Source organism: Oncorhynchus masou, unplaced genomic scaffold (assembly GCF_036934945.1).
Source record: "Oncorhynchus masou masou isolate Uvic2021 unplaced genomic scaffold, UVic_Omas_1.1 unplaced_scaffold_972, whole genome shotgun sequence".
Taxonomy (NCBI): Eukaryota; Metazoa; Chordata; class Actinopteri; order Salmoniformes; family Salmonidae; genus Oncorhynchus; species Oncorhynchus masou.
Genome location: NW_027016228.1, coordinates 133,258 through 146,675, shown reverse-complemented (window position 1 = coordinate 146,675; position 13,418 = coordinate 133,258). Strand labels below are relative to the sequence as shown.

General features: G+C 44.5%; 1 protein-coding gene across 1 annotated transcript in view; it reads left to right on the top strand.

The window, feature by feature from the left end:
* Positions 1-8,704: 8,704 nt before the first annotated feature.
* LOC135538483 (zinc finger protein ZFP2-like) overlaps positions 8,705-13,418 on the top strand; it is a 120,846-nt gene continuing 116,132 nt past the window's right edge. The window contains exon 1 of the mRNA XM_064964373.1: positions 8,705-8,865. Coding sequence (XP_064820445.1) covers positions 8,760-8,865 — 106 coding nt within the window. The 5' untranslated portion in view covers positions 8,705-8,759. The remainder of the gene's footprint in view (positions 8,866-13,418) is intronic.

Genomic DNA, 13,418 nt, shown 5'->3' with positions numbered 1-13,418 from the left:
CATTGACTCCGTACTGGTACCACTCTATATAGCCTCCACATTGACTCTGTACTGGTACCCCTGTATATAGCCTCCACATTGACTCTGTACTGGTACCTCCTGTATATAGCCTCCACATTGACTCTGTACTGGTACCCCTGTATATAGCCTCCACATTGACCTGTACTGGTACCACATTGACTCTGTACTATATAGCCTCCACATTGACTCTGTACTGGTACCTCCTGTATATAGCCTCCACATTGACTCTGTACTGGTACCCCCTGTATATAGCCTCCACATTGACTCTGTACTGGTACCCCCTGTATATAGCCTCCACATTGACTCTGTACTGGTACCTCCTGTATATAGCCTCCACATTGACTCTGTACTGGTACCCCTGTATATAGCCTCCACATTGACTCTGTACTGGTACCCCTGTATATAGCCTCCACATTGACTCTGTACTGGTACCTCCTGTATATAGCCTCCACATTGACTCTGTACTGGTACCTCCTGTATATAGCCTCCACATTGACTCTGTACTGGTACCTCCTGTATATAGCCTCCACATTGACTCTGTACTGGTACCTCCTGTATATAGCCTCCACATTGACTCTGTACTGGTACCCCTGTATATAGCCTCCACATTGACTCTGTACTGGTACCCCCTGTATATAGCCTCCACATTGACTCTGTACTGGTACCCCTGTATATAGCCTCCACATTGACTCTGTACTGGTACCCCCTGTATATAGCCTCCACATTGACTCTGTACTGGTACCCCCTGTATATAGCCTCCACATTGACTCTGTACTGGTACCTCCTGTATATAGCCTCCACATTGACTCTGTACTGGTACCCCCTGTATATAGCCTCCACATTGACTCTGTACTGGTACCCCCTGTATATAGCCTCCACATTGACTCTGTACTGGTACCCCTGTATATAGCCTCCACATTGACTCTGTACTGGTACCTCCTGTATATAGCCTCCACATTGACTCTGTACTGGTACCCCTGTATATAGCCTCCACATTGACTCTGTACTGGTACCTCCTGTATATAGCCTCCACATTGACTCTGTACTGGTACCCCCTGTATATAGCCTCCACATTGACTCTGTACTGGTACCTCCTGTATACAGCCTCCACATTGACTCTGTACTGGTACCTCCTGTATATAGCCTCCACATTGACTCTGTACTGGTACCTCCTGTATATAGCCTCCACATTGACTCTGTACTGGTACCCCCTGTATATAGCCTCCACATTGACTCTGTACTGGTAACCCTGTATACAGCCTCCACATTGACTCTGTACTGGTACCTCCTGTATATAGCCTCCACATTGACTCTGTACTGGTACGACTCTATATAGCCTCCACATTGACACTGTACTGGTACCTTCTGTATATAGCCTCCACATTGACTCTGTACTGGTACCTCCTGTATATAGCCTCCACATTGACTCTGTACTGGTACCTCCTGTATATAGCCTCCACATTGACTCTGTACTGGTACCTCCTGTATATAGCCTCCACATTGACTCTGTACTGGTACCTCCTGTATATAGCCTCCACATTGACTCTGTACTGGTACCCCCTATATAGCCTCCACATTGACTCTGTACTGGTACCTCCTGTATATAGCCTCCACATTGACTCTGTACTGGTACCTCCTGTATATAGCCTCCACATTGACTCTGTACTGGTACCCCCTGTATATAGCCTCCACATTGACTCTGTACTGGTACCTCCTGTATATAGCCTCCACATTGACTCTGTACTGGTACCCCCTGTATATAGCCTCCACATGACTCTGTACTGGTACCCCCTGTATATAGCCTCCACATTGACTCTGTACTGGTACCTCCTGTATACAGCCTCCACATTGACTCTGTACTGGTACCTCCTGTATATAGCCTCCACATTGACTCTGTACTGGTACCTCCTGTATACAGCCTCCACATTGACTCTGTACTGGTACCTCCTGTATATAGCCTCCACATTGACTCTGTACTGGTACCTCCTGTATATAGCCTCCACATTGACTCTGTACTGGTACCCCTGTATATAGCCTCCACATTGACTCTGTACTGGTACCCCCTGTATAAAGCCTCCACATTGACTCTGTACTGGCACCCACTGTATATAGCCTCCACATTGACTCTGTACTGGTATAGCCTCCCATTGACCTGTACTGGTACCTCCTGTATATAGCCTCCACATTGACTCTGTACTGGTACCCCTGTATATAGCCTCCACATTGACTCTGTACTGGTACCTCCTGTATATAGCTTCCACATTGACACTGTACTGGTCCCCCTGTATATAGCCTCCACATTGACTCTGTACTGGTACCTCCTGTATATAGCCTCCACATTGACTCTGTACTGGTACCTCCTGTATATAGCCTCCACATTGACTCTGTACTGGTCCCCCTGTATATAGCCTCCACATTGACACTGTACTGGTACCTCCCGTATATAGCCTCCACATTGACTCTACAGGTAACCCTGTATATAGCCTCCACATTGACTTTGTACTGGTACCCCCTGTATATAGCCTCCACATTGACTCTGTACTGGTAACCCTGTATATAGCCTCCACATTGACTCTGTACTGGTAACCCTGTATATAGCCTCCACATTGACTCTGTACTGGTACCCCCTGTATATAGCCTCCACATTGACTCTGTACTGGTACCCCTGTATATAGCCTCCACATTGACTCTGTACTGGTACCTCCTGTATATAGCCTCCACATTGACTCTGTACTGGTACCTCCTGTTTATAGCCTCCACATTGACTCTGTACTGGTACCTCCTGTATATAGCCTCCACATTGACTCTGTACTGGTACCCCTGTATATAGCCTCCACATTGACTCTGTACTGGTACCCCTGTATATAGCCTCCACATTGACTCTGTACTGGTACCTCCTGTATATAGCCTCCACATTGACTCTGTACTGGTACCCCCTGTATATAGCCTCCACATTGACTCTGTACTGGTACCTCCTGTATATAGCCTCCACATTGACTCTGTACTGGTACCCCTGTATACAGCCTCCACATTGACTCTGTACTGGTACCCCTGTATATAGCCTCCACATTGACTCTGTACTGGTACCCCTGTATATAGCCTCCACATTGACTCTGTACTGGTACCCCTGTATATAGCCTCCACATTGACTCTGTACTGGTACCTCCTGTATATAGCCTCCACATTGACTCTGTACTGGTACCCCTGTATATAGCCTCCACTTGACTCTGTACTGGTACCCCTGTATATAGCCTCCACATTGACTCTGTACTGGTACCTCCTGTATATAGCCTCCACATTGACTCTGTACTGGTACCTCCTGTATATAGCCTCCACATTGACTCTGTACTGGTACCTCCTGTATATAGCCTCCACATTGACTCTGTACTGGTACCTCCTGTATATAGCCTCCACATTGACTCTGTACTGGTACCTCCTCTATATAGCCTCCACATTGACTCTGTACTGGTACCTCCTGTATATAGCCTCCACATTGACTCTGTACTGGTACTCCTATATAGCCTCCACATTGACTCTGTACTGGTACCCCTGTATATAGCCTCCACATTGACTCTGTACTGGTACCTCCTGTATATAGCCTCCACATTGACTCTATGTACTGGTACCCCCTGTATATAGCCTCCACATTGACCCTGTAAAGGTACCCCCCTGTATATAGCCTCCACATTGACTCTCTGCCGGTACCTCCTGTATACAGCCTCCACATTGACTCTGTACTGGTACCCCTGTATATAGCCTCCACATTGACTCTGTACTGGTACCCCCTGTATACAGCCTCCACATTGACTCTGTACTGGTACCTCCTGTATATAGCCTCCACATTGACTCTGTACTGGTACCTCCTGTATATAGCCTCCACATTGACTCTGTACTGGTACCCCCTGTATACAGCCTCCACATTGACTCTGTACTGGTACCCCCTGTATATAGCCTCCACATTGACTCTGTACTGGTACCACTCTATATAGCCTCCACATTGACTCTGTACTGGTACCTCCTGTATATAACCTCCACATTGACTCTGTACTGGTACCCCCTGTATAAAGCCTCCACATTGACTCTGTACTGGTACCTCCTGTATATAGCCTCCACATTGACTCTGTACTGGTACCCCTATATAGCCTCCACATTGACTCTGTACTGGTACCCCTGTATATAGCCTCCACATTGACTCTGTACTGGAACCCCCCTGTATATATGCCTCCACATTGACTCTGTACTGGTACCCCCTGTCATAGCCTCCACATTGACTCTGTACTGGTACCTCCTGTATATAGCCTCCACATTGACTCTGTACTGGTAACCCTGTATACAGCCTCCACATTGACTCTGGGCTGGTACCCCTGTATATAGCCTCCACATTGACTCTGTACTGGTACCCCCTATATAGCCTCCACATTGACTCTGTACTGGTATCCTGTATATAGCCTCCACATTGACTCTGTACTGGTACCCCCTGTATATAGCCTCCACATTGACTCTGTACTGGTACCCCCTGTATATAGCCTCCACATTGACTCTGTACTGGTACCCCCTGTATATAGCCTCCACATTGACTCTGTACTGGTACCTCCTGTATATAGCCTCCACATTGACTCTGTACTGGTACCTCCTGTATACAGCCTCCACATTGACTCTGTACTGGTACCCCTGTATATCTTCTCCACATGACTCCGCACTCCACAGCCTTGACTCTGTACTGGTACTCATCCTGTATACAGCCTCCACATTGACTCTGTACTGGTACCTCCTGTATATAGCCTCCACATTGACTCTGTACTGGTTGCGTCCCCTCCAGCCTCCACATTGACTCTGTACTGGTCCCCCTGTATACAGCCTCCACATTGACTCTGTACTGGTCCCCCTGTATATAGCCTCCTCTGTTCTAGGCCCTCTCCTATTCTCGCTATACACCAAGTCACTTGGCTCTGTCATAACCTCACATGGTCTCTCCTATCATTGCTATGCAGACGACACACAATTAATCTTCTCCTTTCCCCCTTCTGATGACCAGGTGGCGAATCGCATCTCTGCATGTCTGGCAGACATATCAGTGTGGATGACGGATCACCACCTCAAGCTGAACCTCGGCAAGACGGAGCTGCTCTTCCTCCCGGGGAAGGACTGCCCGTTCCATGATCTCGCCATCACGGTTGACAACTCCATTGTGTCCTCCTCCCAGAGCGCTAAGAACCTTGGCGTGATCCTGGACAACACCCTGTCGTTCTCAACCAACATCATGGCGGTGGCCCGTTCCTGTAGGTTCATGCTCTACAACATCCGCAGAGTACGACCCTGCCTCACACAGGAAGCGGCGCAGGTCCTAATCCAGGCACTTGTCATCTCCCGTCTGGATTACTGCAACTCGCTGTTGGCTGGGCTCCCTGCCTGTGCCATTAAACCCCTACAACTCATCCAGAACGCCGCAGCCCGTCTGGTGTTCAACCTTCCCAAGTTCTCTCACGTCACCCCGCTCCTCCGCTCTCTCCACTGGCTTCCAGTTGAAGCTCGCATCCACTACAAGACCATGGTGCTTGCCTACGGAGCTGTGATTGGGGAACGGCACCGCAGTACCTCCAGGCTCTGATCAGGCCCTACACCCAAACAAGGGCACTGCGTTCATCCACCTCTGGCCTGCTCGCCTCCCTACCACTGAGGAAGTACAGTTCCCGCTCAGCCCAGTCAAAACTGTTTGCTGCTCTGGCCCCCCAATGGTGGAACAAACTCCCTCACGACGCCAGGACAGCAGAGTCAATCACCACCTTCCGGAGACACCTGAAACCCCACCTCTTCAAGGAATACCTAGGATAGGATAAGTAATCCTTCTCCCCCCCCCTTAAATGATTTAGATGCACTATTGTAAAGTGGCTGTTCCACTGGATGTCAGAAGGTGAATTCACTTTGTAAGTCGCTCTGGATAAGAGCGTCTGCTAAATGACTTAAATGTAAAATGTAATGTAAATGTGTCTGGCTGGACTGCAAACTCTCCTTCCAGACCCATATCAAACATCTCCAATCAAAAATCAAATCAAGAGTCGGCTTTCTATTCCGTAACAAAGCCTCCTTCACTCACGCTGCCAAGCTTACCCTAGTAAAACTGAGTATCCTACCGATCCTCGACTTCGGCGATGTCATCTACAAAATTGCTTCCAACACTCTTCTCAGCAAACTGGATGCAGTTTATCACAGTGCCATCCGTTTTGTCACTAAAGCACCTTATACTACCCACCACTGCGACTTGTATGCTCTAGTCGGCTGGCCCTCGCTACATATTCGTCGCAAGACCCACTGGCTCCAGGTCGTCTACAAGGCCATGCTAGGTAAAGCTCCGCCTTATCTCAGTTCACTGGTCACGATGGCAACACCCATCTGTAGCACGCGCTCCAGCAGGTGTATCTCACTGATCATCCCTAAAGCCAACACCTCATTCAGCTGCCTTTCGTTCCAGTACTCTGCTGCCTGTGACTGGAACGAATTGCAAAAATCGCTGAAGTTGGAGACCTTTATCTCCCTCACCAACTTCGAACATCAGCTATCTGAGCAGCTAACCGATCGCTGCAGCTGTACATAATCTATTGGTAAATAGCCCATCCATTTTCACCTACCTCATCCCCACAGTTTTTATTTATTTACTTTTCTGCTCTTTTGCACACCAATATCTCTACCTGTACATGATCATTTTTCATTCCAGTGTTAATCTGCAATATTGTAATTATTTGCCTACCTCCTCATGCCTTTTGCACACATTGTATATAGACTCCCATTTTTTTCTACTGTGTTATTGACTTGTTAATTGTTTTCTCCATGTGTAACTCTGTGTTGTCTGTTCACACTGCTATGCTTTATCTTGGCCAGGTCGCAGTTGTAAATGAGAACTTGTTCTCAACTAGCCTACCTGGTTAAATAAAGGTGAAATAAAAAATAAGTAAATAAAACTGGTACCTCCTGTATATAACCTCCACATTGACTCTGTTGCCACGGTATAGTTTTTTTATTGTGTAACTTTTTTTCTTACCTCTTATTTTTCTTAACTACATTGTTGGTTAAGGGCTTGTCAGTAAGAATTTCACGGTAATGTCTACACCTGTTGTGGCTTTGTAGCGTAGCTTTAAGGGAATAGTATGATCTACATATTCATATTACGCTTCTACGTCTGTGTACAGGAATGTATTAGTTGTAAGACGTAAGAGAAAATATTTCAGCTCATTGTTAAATAATTATGACGTTCTTTCCAATACAACGTGTCGTGACTATTGTTTCCAAACTGCGTTACCCACTCCAGTCAGCAGATGGCGTCTTTCAGGTGATGCTTCTTGTGTGACGTATAATGGACTGGACGGGACGCTTCTTCGGGAACAACAACACGGATACTATTTCAACCACCTCGATAGCTTGCTGGACAAGGTAAAACTGAAACATTGACGTTTTAGGACATGTTAATGTACATTAGCTAATCGCAGTGTATAAAACACATTTCAGTTGACGTTAACTTTAACCTAATTTGCTTGTTCAAGTTGCAAATGTGTTAAAGATTGATTCTGAGCCTAGCACTAGGCTAATGCTAACTAGCTTGCTAACTAGCTAGCTAACATCCCTGACCATGAGCTCATTAAACTACTCATCCCCTGCTGAAGAAGATGATGTCTGCTGTCCGGAGAAAGAAGCTCTGGCGCTGAACATTGTCGTGAAAGACGAAGAGGAGGATATTACAGTGGAAGGAGAGAAAGATGCTCTGGCGCTTTACATTGTCGTGAAAGACGAAGAGGAGGAGGATATTACAGTGAAAGGAGAGAAAGAACCTTTCAGAATGGAAGAGGAGGAAGAAGAGGCTGTTATAGGGAAAGAAGAGAAAGCATCCTCTTCCTCTCTAAAAGGTTCTATCTCAGTAAAGGTGAAGGAGGAAGAGGTTTTGGGAGTGAAAGAGGAGGAGACAGAATATCAGATTAACACCAGTGAGTACTGTCTTAAAAACAGGGGCACAAACTATGCAGTTGTTGAACTAATGTGTTGTTTTTAAGGGGCATTCTACTTAAGTTCTTCACTTCAATGTGATGTTCAGTACTATATAAATTGTTAAAGGGTCAATCTGCCATTGCTACATATATTTTTGGGACTGTTAAATGAGATTTAATTATATATAACAGGCTTTCAAAATGTAATAATGGAGCATAATTTATACTTAAAATATCAAAGGGACACAAAAGGCATCCAATTAATTTAGAGATATTAATGCCTCTGATAAGACCCTATGACTGTAATAGACAGTAATAATTGATGATGGTAATAAGTTCACCATCTGTTTGATGTTCTCGTTCAAACAGGAGAGAGACATGACTATTGTGGATCCTCTGGGGAGCCTCAACAACATCCTGATGCTGACGAGACAGAGAAGAGTCTCTCCAGATCAGAACACCAGATGGTACAGCTTGGTCTGGTCTAGCATACAGCTTGGTCTGGTCATACAGCTTGGTCTGGTCTAGCATACAGCTTGGTCTGGTCTCTAGCATACAGCTTGGTCTGGTCTAGCATACAGCTTGTCTGGTCTCTCTGGGTCTGGGATGGGTTTCTGTAAAGCACTTCATGACAACAGTGACATCAGCATCCATAATGATATGTGTCTGTGTCCCCTCTTTATGGTTACCAGGACAACGCTTAGCCCTTCCTCCCTCCCGGAGTCCCCGTGTCGTGCCTCTCCCGGTAGCACGTTACTGCTGGGTATGAAGAGGTTGTCTGTGCTGCTGGTGGACTACAGGAAAACAACGGGGCTGAGTGGAACTGTGAGAGGAGGAGAAGAGAAGAAAGGATCAGATTTGACACACCAAAGTAAGTGCTGTAGTTTAGTTTGAACAAATTAAATAGATCTGCCATCTAGTATGTTACCAGGACAACCAGCAGAGGTCTGTTAGTTGACAGGAAGATGGACTGGTATCTGTTACCAGGTATATTTCCACCACAGTAGACAGAGTTCTGTTAGTTGTGTTAGGTTCTAAATAAACAAACAGAGTAAATAAACTCAGGGACGGTTAGTAAAGCTTAAACCAAGTTTAAATCACCCATTGGGTCTTACAGCTGCATGAGACAAGCAACCTATTCACACCAGCGCTGGCATTTAACACTTCCAAGGCTGAGTCTCCTCCTCACATATGGTCAGACCAATACCTCTCTGTTGCTCGGCAGAACTGTAGTGATGACTGTTCTTTCTCACTTCATCTGACCTCATCCTCGAATTCCTTAATCCTCCCTAACTCAGAGCTGTCCTGTTGACTCGAAGAAAGGACCGGTCTGTGACCCCACCCCTCCTTTCCATATGATCCCTGATGTCAATAACATGTTCTGACAGTATTTATACGTCCGGCACCTTCTCAGAGTTCTCTCTCTCTCTCTCCCGCCGTGACATCATTAAGGATGTTTGAAGTTTATAGGTCAACATATGGTCAGACTGTAGATAACCCATCAGTTGACATGAAGATAGACTGCAAAAATATTTCCTTAAAATCATGATGGATGTTACATTGCCTGTCCCATTTCATTTCCTTAAAATCATGATGGATGTTACATTGCCTGTCCCATTTCCTTAAAATCATGATGGATGTTACATTGCCTGTCCCATTTCCTTAAAATCATGATGGATGTTACATTGCCTGTCCCATTTCCTTAAAATCATGATGGATGTTACATTGCCTGTCCCATTTCCTTAAAATCATGATGGATGTTACATTGCCTGTCCCATTTCCTTAAAATCATGATGGATGTTACATTGCCTGTCCCATTTCCTTAAAATCATGATGGATGTTACATTGCCTGTCCCATTTCCTTAAAATCATGATGGATGTTACACGCCTGTCCCATTTCCTTAAAATCATGATGGATGTTACCACGCCTGTCCCATTTCCTTAAAATCATGATGGATGTTACCACGCCTGTCCCATTTCCTTAAAATCATGATGGATGTTACATTGCCTGTCCCATTTCCTTAAAATCATGATGGATGTTACATTGCCTGTCCCATTTCCTTAAAATCATGATGGATGTCACATTGCCTGTCCCATTTCCTTAAAATCATGATGGATGTTACATTGCCTGTCCCATTTCCTTAAAATCATGATGGATGTTACATTGCCTGTCCCATTTCCTTAAAATCATGATGGATGTTACATTGCCTGCCCCATTTCCTTAAAATCATGATGGATGTTACAGTCAACCCCCGTATCTTTACCAGACTGTAGAACAGGCAAACTAAACTCCAGACACTTCAATGTGGTCTGTATTGCTTCATTAACATCTGATCTACAGGACTTGTTAAAAAATTGCAATAAAACAAGCGCCGTAAAACAAGCTCTTTTCTAAAAGCTATGAAATATGATTAAATGAAAAGCAATTTTTGTGAGACTTGTTCTTCGTCTCTGTAATGGATCAAATGTATTCAATTTCCTATTTTAACAGGTGAAATGAAGCCTGAACTCCAACATATAGACCTTAAAGAACATGGTTTAATATATATACTATATAGACCTTAAAGAACATGGTTTAATATATATACTATATAGACCTTAAAGAACATGGTTTAATATATATACTATATAGACCTTAAAGAACATGGTTTAATATATATACTATATATAAAGAACAGACCTTAAAGAACATGGCTTCATTTGGAAATTACTAATTTTTCTGACATCAGTGTGCTGCTTACAGTTTAGCTTCCTCCTCTGTCCCCATACTGGACTCAAACTAGTGATCCTCTGCTTCTCAACACATGTGACCTCTCTCCTTGACAATGAACCGATGGAGCTATAGAAAAGGTACCAGTTGGACAGCTCCATCTGTCACGTTTCAACCTGTGGAGTGAGTTTACGGCACGTTCTCACCTCCGTTACACATGTTCAGGTTGACTTTCCCATGGAATCGTCCATATACAGTACCAGTCAAAAGTTAGGACACAACTACTCATTCAAGGGTTTTTCTTCGTTTTTACTATTTTATAAATTGTAGAATAGTAGTGAAGACATCCAAAACTATGAAATAACACTTATGGAATCATACAGTAACCAAAAGTGTTAAACAAATTATTCAAAGTAGCCACCCTTTGCCTTGCACACTCTTGGCCTTCTCTCAACGAGCTTCATGAGGAAGTCACCTGGAATGCATTTCAATTAACAGATGTGCCTTGGTAATTTGTGGAATTTCTTTCCTTCTTAATGCGTTTGAGCCAATCAGTTGTGTTGTGACAAGGTAGGGTGGTGTATAGAAGACCAAGTCCATATTATGGCAAGAACAGCTCAAATAAGCAAAGAGAAACGACAGTCCATCATTACTTTTAAGACATGAAGGTCAATCAGGAAAATTAGTGACTTCGAAAGTTTCTTCAAGTACAGTCGCAAAAACAATCAGGCGCTATGATGAAACTGGCTCTCATGAGGACCTCCACAGGAAAGGAAGACCCAGAGTTACCTCTGCTGCGAAGGATCATTTTGTTACCAGAGTTACCAGCCTCAGAAATTGCAGCCCAAATAAATGCTTCATAGAGTTCAAGGAACAGACACTTTCTCAACAACAATTCTGTTCAGAGGAGACTGCATGAATCAGGCCTTCATGGTCAAATTGCTGCAAAGAAACCACTACTAAAGGACACCAATAATAAGAAGACTTGCTTGGGCCAAGAAACTCGAGCAATGGACATTAGACCGGTGGATATCTGTCCTTGGGTCTGATGAGTCCAAATTTGCGATTTTTGGGTTCCAACCGCCATGTCTTTGTGAGACGCAGAGTAGAATGATCTCTGCATGCGTGGTTCCCACCGTGAAGCATGGAGGAGGAGGTGTGGGGGTGCTTTGCTGGTGACACTGTCAATGATTTTTAGAATTCATTGTACACTTAACCAGGTTGGCTACTACAGCGATACACCACCCTGTCTGGTTTTGGCTTAGTGGGACTATCATTTGTTTTTCAATGGGACAATGACCCAAAACACACCTCCAGGCTGTGTAAGGGCAATTTGACCAACGAGAGTGATCGAATGCTGCATCAGATGTCTTGGCCTCCACAATCACCCAACCTTAACCCATTTGAGATGGTTTGGGATGAGTTGGACCGCAGAGTGAAGGAAAGCAACCAGTGCTTAACATATGTAGGAACTCCTTCAAGACTGTTAGAAAAAGCATTTCAGGTGAAGCTGGTTGAGAGAATGCCAAGAGCATGCAAAGCTCAAGGCAAAGGGTGGCTACTTTGAATAATCTCAAATATAAAATATACTTTGATTTGCTTAACACTTTTTTGGTTTCTACATGATTCTGTATGTGTTACTTCATAGTTTTGATGTCTTCACCATTATTCTACAATGTGGGAAATAGCAAAAAAGAAAAACCCTTGAATGAGGAGGTATGTCCAACTTTTGACTGGTACTATATACAGTGGAGGTCAGAAGTTTACATACAACTTAGCCAAATACATTTAAACTCAGTTTTTCACAATTCCTGACATTTAATCTTATTCCTGACATTTAATCTTAGTAAAAATTCCCTGGTTTAGGTCCGTTAACATCACTGTTACGCCTCTATGAGGAGGAAACGCAACACCCTGCTACAACGCAACGTGAAGCGAAAGAGGTCTGGGACTGTAGCTGTGAGTAAGGATGACAAAAGGCAGAGAATTGACCATTTACTAGGAATTTATTCCTAACCACACATAATATGGGGGAAAGGGGGCTGGATGGAACCAAAGCAAAGAAATTAAGTCAACCTCTCCTATCTTACCTGCCTAACCACTACTTACCTAACCTCTCCTATCTTACCTGCCTAACCACTACTTACCTAACCTCTCCTATCTTACCTGCCTAACCACTACTTACCTAACCTCTCCTATCTTACCTGCCTAACCACTACTTACCTAACCTCTCCTATCTTACCTGCCTAACCACTACTTACCTAACCTCTCCTATCTTACCTGCCTAACCACTACTTACCTAACCTCTCCTATCTTACCTGCCTAACCACTACTTACCTAACCTCTCCTATCTTACCTGCCTAACCACTACTTACCTAACCTCTCCTATCTTACCTGCCTAACCACTACTTACCTAACCTCTCCTATCTTACCTGCCTAACCACTACTTACCTAACCTCTCCTATCTTACCTGCCTAACCACTACTTACCTAACCTCTCCTATCTTACCTGCCTAACCACTACTTACCTAACCTCTCCTATCTTACCTGCCTAACCACTACTAACCTCTCCTATCTTACCTGCCTAACCACTACTTACCTAACCTCTCCTATCTTACCTGCCTAACCACTACTTACCTCTCCTAACCTCTCCTATCTTACCTGCCTAACCACTACTTACCTAACCTCTCCTATCTTACCTGCCTAACCACTACT